The sequence below is a fragment of the Theropithecus gelada genome, chromosome 6 (genome assembly GCF_003255815.1).
Source record: "Theropithecus gelada isolate Dixy chromosome 6, Tgel_1.0, whole genome shotgun sequence".
NCBI classification, from domain to species: domain Eukaryota; kingdom Metazoa; phylum Chordata; class Mammalia; order Primates; family Cercopithecidae; genus Theropithecus; species Theropithecus gelada.
Window position 1 is genome coordinate 96,107,014 of NC_037673.1, and position 17,533 is coordinate 96,124,546.

The 17,533-nt window shown below is 33.4% G+C and overlaps 1 protein-coding gene across 2 annotated transcripts in view; it reads left to right on the plus strand.

Annotated features, from left to right (window-relative positions):
• FAM174A (family with sequence similarity 174 member A) overlaps positions 1–17,533 on the plus strand; it is a 45,770-nt gene that overhangs the window by 20,556 nt on the left and 7,681 nt on the right. For both annotated transcript variants that reach the window (XM_025387971.1, XM_025387970.1), the window contains one exon: positions 2,430–2,564. In XM_025387971.1, the coding sequence (XP_025243756.1) occupies positions 2,430–2,564 (135 nt within the window). The remainder of the gene's footprint in view (positions 1–2,429; positions 2,565–17,533) is intronic.

Sequence of the window (17,533 nt, forward strand, 5' to 3'; positions counted from 1 at the left end):
TTTTTTTTTTTTTTTTTTTTTTTGAGACAGAGTCTTCACTCTGCCGGCCAGACTGCAGTGTAGTGGCTTCATCTCAGCTCACTGCAGCCTCTGCCTCCCAGGTTCAAGACATTCTCCTACTTTAGCTTCCCGAGTGGCTGGGATTACAGGTGCACCCCACTATGCTCAGCTAACTTTTGTATTTTTACTAGAGACAGGATTTCACCATGCTGGCCAGGCTGGTCACGAACTCCTGACCTCTGGTAATCCGCCCGCCTTGGCTTCCCAAAGTGTTGGAATTACAGGTGTGAGTCACCATGCCCAGACTGTTTTTCTATTTCTACTTTCTAAAGACAATACATTTATTATTTCTTTTCTTTGTTTGTTTGCCAATTACTTTCATAAGTCTAAATCAGAGGTTAGCAAAATATGGCCCACAGGCCAAATTCCTTCTGCTGATGTTTTGGTAAGGCCTAAGAGCTAAGAATGTTTTATCTATCTGTCTATCTATCAATCATCCATCTATATATTTTTAAGGGTGGTAAATAAAACAAAAAATTTAAATGAATATGTAGCAGAGTGTGTCCTACAGGGCATACTATCTAATTTTTTACAGAGAAAGTTTAGACCTCTGGTCTACATGATGTGTGTGGGTGTGTGGGCACACATACACACACACACACATACTTGTTAATGTAACAACCTAAACATACTTAATTTCTCACTATGAAAGAAAGAGTACTTTGTATTTCATACTACTTCATTTTTGCTAGTACTAATATTTACTGACCCTTTCATTAGTTACATTTGTAACTTTAAATACTATGCTTAACTCTCTGTTTCCTGTGCCATCACTTTAGACGTGTATATAGACAGCTCTATAGGTAATGACTGGTGGAAATTTTCTTGGTTTGTGTTCACACTTAGTAACATTTTGTAAGTTTTAACCCTGAGACCAGGCACTTTACACCCAGAAGCTAATATCATACCTGTTGCTTAGTAAGACTCAAGTATTTGTTGCAGGTAAGTTTGTTTTCCAGGGGCTTCACTGGCATGTTTGAAGAGGCTCATGTTGCTCTTTACAGTTAATGTTATAGCCCAAGTATTTCTTATCCCACTTATGTCAAACAGAGTAAATCAGAGTTTATGTAAACCGATTTTATTTGTGATAACTGACTGAAATATTTTCTATTTTGTTTTCAAACTCCAATGGACACTCTTGTGAAATACATTTTGCTGTGTGTGGAGTTGAAGTTGTTGGTTTGGAGATGACTTAGGCATTCCTTGCAGGGTCATAGTTTTGGTTGCCAAGGTAGAAGTCACTCAGACCCTCAGCAACTAACTGAGGAACATCTTAATTGATACATCACTGTGCTAGAAAGTGGTTATATAGTGGTGAATAAAACAGTCTTGGTTGCTGCCCTCAGAGAACTTACTGGGAGAGACTGATGAATAAACACCACATAAACATATACATCAGCACATAGGAATGCAAATTAAGGTAAATGATTTGAAGGAAAAGAACAAGTTATTTGAGACACAAACTGGAAGTAGGACTCTAAATCTTGAGATTTCATACATACAGCTAATAATAATGAATGTTAAGCACCCTTGAATCTTTTCAATTTCACTAAGCCAGTGGTTCTCAAACTTGAGTATGCATCAAAAGCCTAAGAGATGTTTGTTAAAACACAGGTTTCTGGGCCCCATCTTCAAAGTTTGTCATTCACTAGGTCTGGGCTACCCATGAAGATCTGCATTTCTTGTAAGTTCCTAGGTGACTGTGATTCTGTTGATCCAGAGAACCACACTGCAAGAACCACTGATCTCAGATAATGGTTTATATCACATTGGAATCACATGTAGAACCTCAAAAAAAAAATGATATTTAGTTCTTTTTTGCTGTACATTTTGATTCAGTTAGGGCCTAAACATGGGACTTTAAAAAATACTCCTAGGTAATTCTGGTATGCAACTAGAGTTGTGGGGTATCAGTTTAGTCTGTGAACATGCATATACATACAGTTTCTGACAGGGACATCTAAACAGTGGTAAGAAAGCATGGAGAACATGGGGAAAAGTCTGGAGCAGGAGGTTTCGCTAAAGAAGTACCTGACCTAAGCCTTTAAAAATTAAGACTTAAAGTACAGTACCTTAAGTAAGGCTTAAAAGTTATTTGTCGGCACCATCAGTTGACACGGAGAAGAGAGTATGTCAGACAGAAGAAACAGGCGATGGCACATAAACATGTAGGAGTAGGTTTTGTTTCATAACGTTTAATCCTAGGTGGTAAATTTGTTGCATATCTGAAATGTAACCCTTCTGATATTGAGTGCTTTCTATGTCAGAAACACAATAATAATTTATTTTATTTTACAAATAAATAGAAACTAAGGATCATCTATGCCATATTAAATAATTTTTATTCATTAATTTGTTCTATTTGATAGGATGAGAAGAAGAAACCGAAAGACTAGGAGATACGGAGTTTTGGACACTAACATAGAAAATATGGAATTGACACCTTTAGAACAAGATGATGAGGATGATGACAACACATTGTTTGATGCCAATCATCCTCGAAGGTAAGTATTCCAATAGTTTAATTCCATGAATCAGGAAGCAAGTCCTTTGAAGAAGTAAAATAGACTTTCATTTAACAGCTTATATTCCAACACAGTTTCTTCAATTCTGTTTACTGAAGTTCTTTTTGCTATCTACCCCGTAGCTCACATTCACATTGTTTTGCTGAAATAGATACAAACAATAGAATACCATCTCAAAATAATTTTTAAAAATTTCTTTTTTTTTAATCTTTTATTTTAAGTTCAGGGGTACAAGTGCAGGGTCGTTACATAGGTAAACTTGTGTCATTTGTTGTACAGATTATTTCATCACCCAGTTATTCCCTAGGACCCATTAATTCCTTCATTCTTGCAATATGTATTAACTTGGGTGTGTGTGTGTGTGTGTGTGTGTGTGTGTGTGTGTGTTGTGTGTGTGAGAGAAATACTTAGTAAACTTAGTTTCCTTTTTGTATTCTGAAGATATTTTGTTTTTAGTTGGGTTCTAGTGTTTGCAAATAGTGCTGCCTTGCAGAATTGGGGGACTAATTGTTTATGGTCTGATCATACAGCTGTAACATCTATAATGAGATCTATTCTCACTAAGTGTTAAGACCTTTCCTAAGAGGTTTAGATAAATAAAATGACATGAGTATAGAATAAATGCCAATGTAAATAGAATGGGAAAAAAGGCAGCAAAGATTCAACCTAATAAGGAAAGCCATCTTGGAATCCAGAAGGATTACTGGGTGAAGGAGAATTAGAGTGCAGAGTCAGGTACAAATGCAAAGAAAACAAATCTCTTAGGATTACAGAAAAGAAGATGACTCAACAAAAATTGGACTACTAAGTCCTATATATCTGTATCTATAAATCTGTCTATCCATCTATCTATCTAAGCTGTTTATATATGTGCACACACACATTTAAAGGAAGTTTTAGTAATGCTGATAATTTATTCATTTAATGAAAATATGTTCATCAAGTATACATTTTGATAGTATTACAGCCTGAGTAGGCAAACATGAACAAAACAATTACATCTGTCCATTAGGAACTCACTTTCAATTAAAGACACACACAAGATGAAAGAAAAGGGACAGAAACGGATATTCCATGCAAATGGTAACCAAAACAAAGCAGGGGTTGCTAAATTTTTATCAGACAAATTAGATTTTAAGTCAAAAACTATCCCTTGAGACAGAAAAAAAAGATCATTACAGAGTAAAAGAGTCAATTCACCAGGAAGATATGACAATTAGTGTGACTCTATCAGAGCACTTAAATTATAAAGCAAATATTGACAGATCTGGAGCAAGAAATTGACAGTCATGAAGTAATTTATGGTACTTTAATATCCCACTTACAATAATGAATAGAATATCTAGACAGAAAATCACTAAAGAAACCGCTGACTTAAACAACACTATAGAACAAATGGACCTGACAGATATATACAGAACTTTGCACCCAACAGCAGAAGAATTCACATTCTTCTCAAGTGCTTATGGGATGCACTCTAGGATAAATCATTTTAGGTCACAAAACAAGTCTTAATAACTTTAAGAAGATTGAAATTATTCCAAGTATCTTTTCCAACCTCCATGGAATAGAAATAGAAATCAATAACAGCAGGAAAACAGGAAAAAAATATAAATATGTGGAAACTAAAAGATACCGTTTGAATATACCTCCAGGCCAAATATCGTGTCAGTTTTAACCCTCCATGCTGGAATTGAAGTCTTGTCAGAGATGTTTGAATCATGAGAACTGATCCCTCATGGCTTGGTTCTGTCTTTATGATAGTGAGTTCTCATGAAATCTGGTTGTTTTAAGTGTGTAGCACCTGTTCCTCCTTGCTCCTGTATTTGCCATTTGAAGTACCTGATCCCATTTCACCTTGCACCATGAGTAAAAGCTCCCTGATACTTCCTCAGAAGCCAAGCAGATGTCGGCACCATGCTTGTATGGTCTGCAGAACCATGAGCCAATTAAACCTCTTTTCTTTATAAATTACCCAGTCTCAGGTATGTCTTTATAGCAACGAAAGACTGGATTAATACATTGAACAACACACTCTTAAGCAATCACTGGGTCAAATAGGAAATCAAAGCGAATTTTAAAAGCTATTTTAAGACCAAAAAAAAAAAAAAATGGCATAACAAAACTTATGGGATGCAGCAAAAGCATTGCTAGGAGAGAAGTTTATGGCAATAAATGCTATGTTATGAAATAAAAAAGACTTTAAATAAACAACCTTGCTTTACCCTTTAAGAAAGTGGCAAAATAAAAACACTTTAAGCCTAAAATTAGCAGAATGAGGGAAATAATTAGGATTATAGTAGAAATATGTTAGAGTTGAAAAAAATGAGAAAAATTAATAAAATTAAGATTTTGTTTTTAGAAAAGATAAAATCAATACACCGTTAGCTAGACTAAGCAAAAAATAAAAAGGCTCAAATAAACAAAATCAGAAATAAAAGAGAAGAAATTACAATGGGTGCCTCAGAAATTAAAGAAGACATGAGACTATTATGAACAATTATATGCCAACAAATTTGATAACCTAGAAAAATGGATTAATTCCTAGAAACATTTTATCTATGAAACTTGAGTCAAGAAGAAACTCAAAGTCCAAACAAACAAGTAACAAATAAGGAGATTGAATCAGTATCCAAAACTTTCCAACAAAGAAATGTCCAGGACCATATGGCTTCATGGGTAAATTATACTAGACATTTAAAGAAGAATTAATACCTGTCCTTCTCAAATTATTCTGAAAAATAGAAGAAGAAGCACTTTAAAACTCATTTTATGAGGCTAGTATTACCCTGATACCAAAGCCAGATGAAGGAAAGCAAACTACAGGCCAATATTCCTGATGAACATAGATACAAAAATCCTCAATAAAATGCTAGTTACCCAAATTCAGCAGCGTATTAAAATGATGATACACCATGATTAAATGGGATTTGTCCCTGGAGTGCAAATATCTTTCAACACATGCAAATCAATGCAATAGAACACATTATTAGGTTGAAAGAAGAAAACCCACAAGATCATTTCAGTAGACTCAGAAAAAGCATTTGACAGTGGTATCCACATAGACAAATGGGGTTGCATCAAACTAAAATGCTTCTGCACAGCCAAGGAGATAATCATCAGAGTGAAAAGGAACTTAAATAATGGGAGAAAATATTTATAAACCATATAAATATATATATATGAGTTAATATCCAAAATATATAAGGAATGCATATAACTTAATAGCCAAAAATCTCACATAATCTGATTTTAAAATGGGCACATGACTCTGTTGGTGGGAATGTAAGTTGGCACAGCTGTTATGGAAAACAGTACAGAAATTCCTCAGTAAATTAAAAATATAATTACCTTATGATTTAGCAATTTTGCTGCTGGATATATATCCAAAGGAAATCCTTATTGCATAGAGAGATCTCCACTCCCATGTTCACTGCAGCATTATTCACATTAACCAAGTTGTGGAAATAACCTAAATGTGCATTGACAGATGTATTAGTCCATTTTCATACTGCTTGGAAGAAATATCTGAGACTGGGTAATTTATAAAGAAAAAGAGGTTTAATGGACTCACAATTCTGCACGGCTGGGGAGGCCTCACAATCATGGCAGTAGGCAAAAGAGGAGCAAAGGCACATCTTACATGACGGCAGGCAAGAGAGCATGTGTTGGGGAACTACCCTTTATAAAACCATCAGATCTCATGAGACTTATTCAATATCATGAGAACAGCATGGGAAAAACTTGCGCCCATGTGTCAGTTACCTCCCACCAGGTTCCTCCCATGATACATGAGGATTATGGGAGCTACAATTCAAGATGAGATTTAGGTGGGGACACAGCCAAACCATATCAACAGATAAATGAATTTGAAAAGTATGACACATATATATATATATAAAATTACATGTATAATATACTATTGAAGATTATTCAGCCTTAAAAAAAAAAGAAGAAGAAAATCTGGACATTTGCAACAACATGGATGAACATGGAGGAATTTATGTTATTTGAAACAATCCAAACATAGACAGATATTGCATTATCTTGCTTATATATGGAATCTAAATAGTCAAGCTTATACTAGTGAATAGAATAGGGGTTGCCAGGGGTTGCAGAGAAGGGAAAATAGGACGATGTTAGTCAAGGGATCCAAATCTTTAGTTATGCAAAATGAGTAAGTTCATTTATGCAAGATGAGTAAGTTATGCAAGACGATAACTTGTACAACAATGTGAGTATAGTTAACAATACAATATAGTATTGTATACTTTTAAATTTGATAGGAGGGTAGATGTTAATTGTTCTTGATACACACAAAAATATGGTAATCACAAGAGGTGATGGATATGTTGATTAGCGTGATTGCAGTGATTGTTTCACATAGTATGTGCACATCATAACATCAAGGTAAACACCTTAAGCATATCCAATTTTTATTTGCCAATTATACCTCAGTAAAAATGGAAAAATAAAAAGTTCATGAAACAGTTATAATCTATGCTAATCATCAATTCGATAGGCCATAAAAAGTCATTTTGAAAATTTTAAGAGAAGGGAAACTGTGATTTCAAAGTTCTATTTTGAAGGTTACCCTGACTGCGTGGGTTGAAGGAGACCAAGATAAAGAGTAAAGTGACAAGGAAGAAAAGTAATTAGATGGTGCAAAGGCATGGGATGACTTGCATTACAGATACAGCAGGAAAGGCAGAGAGGAGTGAATTATTTAAGCAGCTTTGGAAAGTATTAATTACCTGCCCTAATAAACATCTTAACCAAGATGTAGGTCCTGTTTTCAGAGTGAAAGAGCGAGAATTGATTATAATAATGGTAAAGCATGTTTCAGGGATAAGAATGAAATCATCTTGAGTTGTTTAGTAATTTGACCCAATTTACTCAATAAATAAGGCAAAACTTTAATATATATCTAAATAAAGTGACAGGAACAGCACATTACTATTTACCTATTCATTAATTTATCCAACAAATGAATGAAGCAGCAGCTATTTACTTGCCAAGCACTGGTCTAGGTGTTTGAGATACATTAGAGAGCAGAACAAAACAAACAAAAAAAATTCTGACTTTGTGAAATTTGGCTGCCAGCGGGGAAAAGAAACAGTTTATTTTTCATCTTCAGTTTTCCTTCTATATCTATCTGATTTTTTTCCTTCAAGAAGCATATATTCACGCATTACTTTTTTAAAAATCCATTTTGTCTGGAAATAATTTTAAACTTACAGAAAGTTTACAAGAATGAAAACAGTACACAATATTCCATACTTGTTTTCCAGATTTACTAGTTATTAACATTTTATCTTATTCTCTTGAGTGTTCTTTTTTTCTCTCATAGTATGTATAGAGAAGAATTCATTCCTCTCATTTTGTATTTATATGATATTCTGATGTTTGTATTTATCTGATAATTAGATTCAGGTTCCTCATTCTTAGTTGAAATACTACTTACTTCATGCTATCTCCTAAAGGTATCATACCTGGAAACACAGATGTCCACTTGTACTTCATTAGCAGTGATAATTTTTATGCACCTGTTTAAGGTTTTCCTCAATTTCTCCATTGTGTTAATGATTTTTCCCCTCCATAACTAATGAGGAAACGTTTTGGAATCATGAAAATATCATATTTCTCATCTAAATTTCTCCCCATGTTTAACATCTATTCATCACAATTCTTGCCTGATCTAATCTTCGTTATGAAAGTTTGAACACAATTATTTTCAAACTTCATTATTTCTTTTCTGTACCAGTCAGCATTGACATTCTCCTATAAGTAAAAACCTTCTCTTCTTCCTTGTCTATCTATCTCAATATGTAATGATGATTTTCTCTTTTTCAAAGGTTCCTAATTCATTGCTGTACTTATTTTAGTGCACATGTGATCCCAGATATGGTCAGTGGGAGCTTCTTCAAAATGGTTTCTGTCCTTGTAACTCGGTCCCATTTTTTTAAAATACCTCCTTACTTTACAGCCTCACCGAATGCCCTTACTTTCCAGTTTACCGAATGCCCATTCAAAGAAACCAGGGCTCTATGGAGAAATGACTGCTTTCAAGAACATCCTTTTGGATTCAGCCTTGAAAGCAGGCATTTCTCCATAGAGCCCTGGTTTCTTTGAATGGGCATTCGGTAAACTCTTTGCAACTGGGTTGACTTTGTTTCTGGGCCTTTCAGCACACAGTTCTACTAAATGTATGTATTTATGTATTATATGCATAAATACACCTGGTGTCCATGTGCTTGCATATACACACATATATGTGTACTTTAGATATTATCACTTCACACCTCCCATTCCAGTTTGTCTCTACTGGATTCTTTTTGGCCTGCTTCCTTTCCATAATTGTGTTTTTCTACTGTCATGAGATATCTGGCTTCAATACTTCTACTAATCAGTTCAGTCCTATAATAAAACTGAATTAGTTTCTGAGTTTCATTGCCTATTAAAGAATTGCGTTGCTTAAAAAAAAACTTTCTAAAAAAATTTATGAAAGTTTGCAGTTTTCTCCTCACTGTCCCATCATGTCCAGTACTAAGGATATATAGTCAGATACTGTGTTCATAAATAATTTGGCTTAGTTCTTTCCCACACTCCTCTTCAGTATGCTCATAGCAGTCATTTGAAATATAATTTAATTTAGTTTAGTTTGCATTCTGTTTTAGGTTTCTTCTTCCTTTCCTATTTTTGTTTTATTTTATAAGGAAAACACAGACATGCTTCCAAAAGTTAATACTATACATAAAATTTAAACACACACAAATATATACAGACACACACAAAAGTTGTAGTCTCTCTTGTATACTTTCCACTCTCTATTCCATTCTTCCCACCTCATCCTTTGAAGATAAACACCTTCATTATTTTCTGGTTTATCTTCCCTATAGTTTTTTTGGTAAAAGTTGACAGAAACCTGTATTTCTTATGTTTACCTCATTTCTTACATAAGATGTAATATGCTATATATGCTCTATTATACTTTTTTGTTGTATTTGATATTTTCTATAAGTCATGCCATATATATGTATGCATTATACTCACTATAGAGTAATATGTAACTATAAGTCATGTCATTTACTATGTCATATGTATATGAACATATATGACATAGAGCTACGTATTACTCTATAGAGGCTATTTTATATATATATATATACTTATTTACAGCTGCATATTCAATAGTGGCTATAGCATGATAACTGTGGTTTATTCAATCACCTATGGTTTGACATTTAGGTAGGTTTTAGTTGTTTTGTAATTATAAATAGTACTGCAATGAATAACTTTGTGCAGATGTATTTTTGTATTGTTGGAGGCGGATTTTCAGGGTAAATTTCTGGGAGCAGAATTATGGGTTGGATAATGTGAAATCAGTTTTAATGATGAGGAATTCAAGATGCCTATAAGATGATATCCCACTGGGCAGAGCAAATTGGATAGATTCATTCTTTCATTAAAAGCACCGATTAACTACCATGTGCCCCAGGCACTCTACTAAACTCTGGAGATGCATACAATAGTGCGCAAAAATGGACAAAATGCTCAGCCTCATGCATTTAACAAAATATATATATATATTTATCTCCACAATGCAGAATGAAGGAGTCTTAGATATAAAGTTGGGATTTGCAATTTTTGGTTTTTGACTAAATCAGGAATAATGGCTCTTCTCTAAGCCAAATTTCCTTTTCTCTTTTTAAATGAGCAATAAGGATGGATTTTTCAGGGCACAAAGAAGCAAAGAATGGTCATAGAGTTTTCCTATTCTCATCTTATTCTCTTCTTGAAACAATATTAAACATCATTTAAATTACACTCACACTGGATCCTAGATATCTGTGCTATTTTTTTCAGTCTAAGCACAGAGGTCGGGAATCAGGGTGAGTGTAATTTGGAGAAGGTGGCCATATTTCTACCATGTAACAGCATTTTTAAAGAGGTGTGAGAAGAGGTGTGTTTATTCCTATTACCTTCTGTGGCTTAGAAATTTTTTTCTACAATGAGAATACATTCCAAACACCATTACTGTATTTGAAGAAGGACCCTATCTGACTTTTTAATTCAATGGGCAGAACCCTATCTGATTTTTTAGTGTTGATATTAGAGGTTAAACATGCATTACACTATCACTTCATTAAACATTTTTAACTTTTCTTGTGTGAAACCTGCACACTGATCTTATTGTGGCTCACTTTAGTAACAAATGGTACTCATAGTTAATACCATTTCCCCCCAGTAAATTGGAAGAAAAAGTCAATACTTATGTGGATATATAAGATCTCTTTAGGCACTGAAAGAGGAACTTGAACAGCTATATAATGCCTACATCGTAATCTCTTAGATCCTGTAAATTTGTTCAGTTACATGACAAAGATGGCCAAAGATTGCAGAGGGAATTAAGATTGCTAATAGGTGGATTTTAAAATAGTTGGATATCCCAGATTATATGCATATTGTATATCAAATAATTTTTATTGCTGTAGCATTATAAGAAGTAAATATCAGATAAGGCTAGCCCCAATATTAAGTAGGTTAGCTGTCAGGTTTTTTTTGTAGATATTGCTTGTTAGCATAAGTAAATTTCCTACCATTTCTAGATTGCTAAGAGTTTTTATCATGAATAGTTTTGAATTTTGTCACATACTTTTTCTGCGTTTACTGAAAGTGATTGTTTTTTTCCTTTTAGTAAATAAATATGGTGAATTTCATTAATTGATTCTTGAATGTTAAACCAACATAATATTCCTGAGACAAATCCTCCTTTGTCGTGGTATCCTTTTATATACTGTTGGGTTCAATTCACTAATGTTTTCTTAAAGTGTTTATAAAGACACACACATGTGTGTGTGTATATATATACGTGTGTGTGTGTGTGTCTTTTACAGTATATTTATCATGTTTTGAAATTAGGATTTCTGTTTCTCATAAAATGTGCTGGGAAGTGATCCCTTTGCATCTATGTGTGTAAAAATGTGTGTAACACTGCCATTATTTCTTCCTTAAGTATTTAATAGAACAAATGAGTGAAACTGTTAAGTGAATGGACTTTTTTATTGGATGGGAAGAGTTATTTAATACACATAGAGCTATTCAGATTTTCTGTTACTTCTAATGTAATTGTAAATTGCTTTATCAAGAAATTTCTCCATAAAATCCTGGATTTTAGAAAACAGTTAAGTGGTGAATTATGTGCATAATTTTCACATAACTGCTTTTCCTTGTGATTATTTAAGTACTTAAATATATACGTGTATATTCCAATAAATATATAAATATATAGAAATATTTATTTAAATTTATATTTATATGTTCCAGTAAATATATAAATAGATATACTTCAATATATAAAGTATATACTTAAGTGTGTATATATATATGTGTGTATATATATTGCTTTACTGTTACTTTATTATAAAGTAATAGAAAGGTCCAGAAATGTGGCATCTTGTACTGTTGTTATTGTTGTCAATAAATCTACTTTCCATTGCCAAGATTGCTACAAATACCCTGCAATGGAAAGAGTAGGTTTTACAACCATTTTTACAGCAAAGTCTCTGGTGGCTATAGTTACATGTGTTATATGTTGCTGTACTGATTATATTGGCCACATATTTTGTTAACCAAGGCAAATTAAAGTCAGCCATCAAAGAATATCAGAAACATATAACTGTTACAGTTTGGGTTTTACCATTGAACTGAAAAGATGATTCCCTTGCTGACCCTGATATTCCTGATTATTATTATTTTTTTTTTAGAACTGTTGAAAGTTTTATAGAAGTACTTGAAAATATTGTCGATATGATTTAATAAATAAAACAGGCCGGGCGCTGTGGCTCATGCCTGTAATCCCAGCACTTTGGGAGGCCGAGGTGGGCGGATCATGGGGTCAGGAGATCGAGACCATCCTGGCTGACACGGTGAAACCCCGTCAGTACTAAAAATACAAAAAAATTAGCCAGTAGTGGTGGCGGACGCCTATAGTCCCAGCTACTCAGGAGGCTGAGGCAGGAGAGTGGCGTGAACCCGGGAGGCAGAGCTTGCAGTGAGCCAAGATCTCGCCACTGCACTCCAGCCTGGGTGACAGAGTGAGACTCCATCCCAAATAAATAAATAAATAAACAAACAAACAAATAAATAAATAAACAAATACAAACAGTTCAGTATTATTCCTGCTTAAAGAAGTTGTATTAATCTGTCTAATTAAATGTAGTAAAGTTGATTCAAGTAAAGTTTTTTATTTTTTCTTAATAAAATGTGACATTTCCTAATAAAACAGCACTTGAGCCAATTTTAAACTCTCTGAAAACGTCCTAACTACATGGTTAAGACAGTCTTGTATAAACCAATCATTATTTTTATTTGATCAATGAACTCTATACGTGAGCACAATGTACCACTGAATTGGATTCTAAAGGGCAAAGAAACATACAGTTCCACAGATTTCCAAACTTATAATTTTTCTTTGTTTGTTTGTTTTTGTTTTTGTTTTTTTGACACGGAATCTTGCTCTGTCCCCCTGGCTGGAGTGCAGTGGCACAATCTCAGCTCACTGCAACCTCTGCCTCCCAGGTTCAAGCTGTTCTCATGCCTCAGCTTTCCAAGTAGCTGGGACTACAGATGTGCACCACCAAGCCTGGCTAATGTTTTTTTATTTTTAGTAGACACGGAGTTTCACCACGTTGGCCAGGCTGGTCTCAAACTTCTGGCCTCAGGTGATCCACCTGCCTCAACCTCCCAAAGTGCTGGAATTACAGACGTGAGCCACCGCACCTGGCCTCAAACTGAAAATGTTATTTTTAAACTGATGACTCGGTCCAGCTTTCGCTCTTGGAGTAAATATTTTATTAGAAATTACTAAGTCCTATTTCAGTTATCTTAACTTTTTACCAATAAAGTTTTTGGCTTTATTTCTGTTGCTGTTTACTTCTGTCTTGTTATAATTCTTCACCCAAATTTGACTCTTATTGAATAAAAATTAGCAAAGAACCTATATTCTACTGGGGGGATGGGGCAGGGATAATATTCAAATAACTAAAACCCAGAGCAGAAAAGAATGTCTAAGTAAATGGTGCAGTTTTTCATAAAAGGAATTTTTATTTCTAGCCTGGACAGAGTGAAGTAACAGAACTACAATAGGAGTGATTGTGACAGCTGCTTGTTAATAAAATATACCCTTAGTGCAGGATGTATCAGAGACTATGCTAGGATCTAAATTCACTATGAAATAATTAAAAACATTTCTTGCAGAGTAGTTCCTATTGTTCTTATTTGAAAGATAGGAAAACTGAGGCTTAGTTTAAATGGCTTCATCTGCAATATCCTGCAATCAATCTCATTCCATTTGTTTAATATTTATTTGATTTATACTACACCTAAAGAGGATAATTCTAGATTCTGCTCACTATGTCTTCTATACTACCACTTGTATTACTGTTAATTTTCCAAATACATAGGTCCCAAAATAAAGCATATAAGTAGTATGATTTGTCTGCCTTTTCAATTGTAGTACAGAATATAATTAGTCTACAGTATAACTTGTAATAATTCTTGTGAGATCATCCCTTACTGGTGCTGTCTTCTTCTTTAACAGTTTTTAAAATTAGTCCCTCTTCATTTTCAAGATTCTATCCACAGAATAACAGGAAGCAACTCATTTCCAGAGAGGCAAATGAATTTCCTTGCTTATGATTTTACAAAACTAGTTTTTGTAGTCAGCTCTTTCTGAGAGGGGTGCTTTTTAATGTGGTCTTAAATACATCAAAATATTGTCGGTCATTAAGATGTGGGGTATTTTCTCTGTTTCTTTATATTAAATTGAACCATATGAAAACACCAATATATGGTTTAATATAAATTTCCTAAAGGAAGTGTGTTTTTTCATGTAACAGAATATCACAGATGGGGCCTCAGCAGGCAAAGTACTTCAAGGGTCTTGCTCCTCTCCTCTGTGATTCCCTTGGTTCTGCTCATTGTTCTGTATTGGTTTTATTCTTAGGTTGATAAGTGGATCATACCAGCAGTTCCTATAATTACAACCAGATGGTAACTTTAACTGGAAGTCAGGGCCACACTCTTTTATGTATCTTTCTTAAGAATGAGAAAGGTTTCCATAAAGTCCTCCAGCACAGTTGTTTTTTATTTTTATTTTTTTCACATCATTGTCCAGGATTAGATTATGAGATCATTCATAAACTAGGACCTGGGGAGGAAAATGGAAGTACCATGATTAGCTCAGACTTATCAGCTGAGATGGAAGATATTGAGTAGCAAACCACCATTCCACCAACTATGTCTTGTATGTTAACCATTGAGGCTCAGTACAATCAAATGGGGAAAAATTATAGGTTTCTGGGAAAAAAGTTTGTGCTGCTTAATACAACTTTTATTGAATGCGCTATTGTTACCCTAATTTTGTTAATTAGAGGCATTTTTTTTTTGTTTAGTTGCTGAATCATTTTGCACAAAGGAATTATAAAACTGAAAAACAAATCTCAGTTCTTGAACTGTTGGTAGAATTTTCAGCTTTTCCAGAAAAAAAAAAAAAGCTGATGAGGAGTCAGAGGCCGCATATGCTGACTAAAAATTACTATCGCTTTTCTCAAAGCAAAATGGAGACAAATTCTCATAAGCAATCTGAAGAAACACAAGTTTAAAAGAATGCTTTACAGCATGAAACAACAAATGGAAACAATACCTTCTTGCTATTTTGTTTGATTTAGTAAATTTATTTTTAAATTACCCTGATTTGATTATTACGCATTGTATGATTGTATAAAGATATCACATGTACCTTACAAATGTGTAAAACTATTATGTATCCATAATAATTTAAAATAAAAATTAAGTTTTAAAATTATTTTATAATCATTTTAAATAATAATTATTTTATAATGATATAAACTAGAGGACATTTTGACAATCTTGGTAACAGATTCTAAAAGCTAATATTTCTGTCATTTCAGGCTACTTTAGTAATTTCTGCCAAATATGTAATTTAAAAAGCCCTACATTTGCTTTTTGGCTACTGCTGTTATGCTTCATTAAGTATACTATTGTATTGTACGTGTTGATTATATTTTGTGCTCAATGAGGTACTTGGCCATGAAATATTTCCTGGTTATTAACATCAGTATATCAGAATTAGATTGCAGATCTGATACAAGTGTTTAGTGAGAAACCCTCATTAAGAAAATCTTATTCAAACAGTTATCAATTTGAAAATACTATAGTTCTAATTTCTAAAACACTGTCTTAATTGTTGGGTATAACATAGTATCAGAATAAACACTAACCTTAGTCAAAGTAAATAGAATATAAGATTGTATTAAAGTACTAATATTTACTTTAGAAATTTATATTTAGTTTGTCCACTGGTATGTTGGTGGTAGGATCGTTCCTACTTAATTTTTTCTCTTAAAGGGAACTTTGCTGTGTTTGTCATTAAACAGGTAGCAAAAAGAACTTTTATATAATTTTTTTTCAAAATTTTGCTGAAGATTAAATTTGGCTACTGATGAAAAAGAAATATTTGGGATGGGAGTCACTGAATGAAAGCATGGATTCTAAGACATTATTATTTATGAATAGCAGTTTCGTAGAGAAAGAAGAGGTATCCAGTACAATAAATGTGGATACAGCATAGTGCATACTAGTAGGATGTCTTGGTTGTTTATTATTTTATAGTCCATTTGTTTGTAGAAGAAATAGGAATCCATTGCTATAACCAGAGCAGCATTTTTTTTTTCTTTTAGTACAGTGGAAATTCTGTAAATGATAGAAAACTGAGCATTTGACATAGGATCTAATCTTCAGATTTCAATGACTAAATCCTCCAGAACTGAGAAGTATTATGATAAAATAAGGAGCAACAGAACATAATCATATAGACTTAAGCGCTTCTTGAGCTTCTATTATTGATTGAATGCCCTTAGACCCATCTCTTGAATCTTGATTCCTCCTTCTTACCAAATTGCCTGCCAAATAATACAGTTGGACTGCACTTCTAAAATATTTCCCAGTTTTTGATCTCTGTAATTGCCTGTTTTAATCTTGTAGACTACCCTAAAAAGACAATCCTTAGTCTTAATTGAAAACTATTTAGTTTATCCAAAATAACAACAAAAATCCAAAAAACTTAAGAACATCCAGCATATGATTGATCAGGATGACACTATAATTCAGGCTTCCCTTCTAGGCCAATGTTTTTTGTCCTTCTGAATTATTTCCAAGCTGTATTTCTAGTTTTGCACTAATAAAGAAGGATATTGTTTTTCTTTTTTTAATATTTTTTTCTCTAATTTTTGATGACCATCATCCCATTCAGTACCAAGTGATATTCCTCACAGTTAATAAAAACTCAACACGTTTGGTGATTAGAAGAATGAATGTTTACTTTTTAAAATATTTTTACCTATTAAGCTTAGCAGCATGCATAGCTCAATGTGTTGCATACCTATTTCAAATATGTTGAAAGCCATCAAGGCATTAAATGTTGTGGTTACTTATGTTTGTTTTCATGTGAGACTATATATTTGAAATAGATGTATGTGTACTGGTAATCCATGTCACTGCCATATAATGTAGTTGAGCAAGAATATAACATTCTTAATTTTTCTTTATTTTATATGGTGGAAAACTGAAAATTCCAGTTAGTTCCATTATTTTCAGCTTAAATTTTGTCAATTCAGGATGTAAATATCATACTGATAAAAATTCTACCCCTTATTTCTCCTCTCTCTTCGCTTCAAATTTATCCAAGTTCTTCGGAGACAGACTTAATTATTCAATTAATCTAAGACACCATTAATTTTAAGCAGATCATTAAGAAAGAAAAGAAATAGCTGTCAGTTAAATTGTGAAATGATGTAGCAATTTTTTGTTTTGTTTTGTTTTGTTTGTTTGTTTATTGGGACAGAGTTTTGCTCTTGTCACCCAGG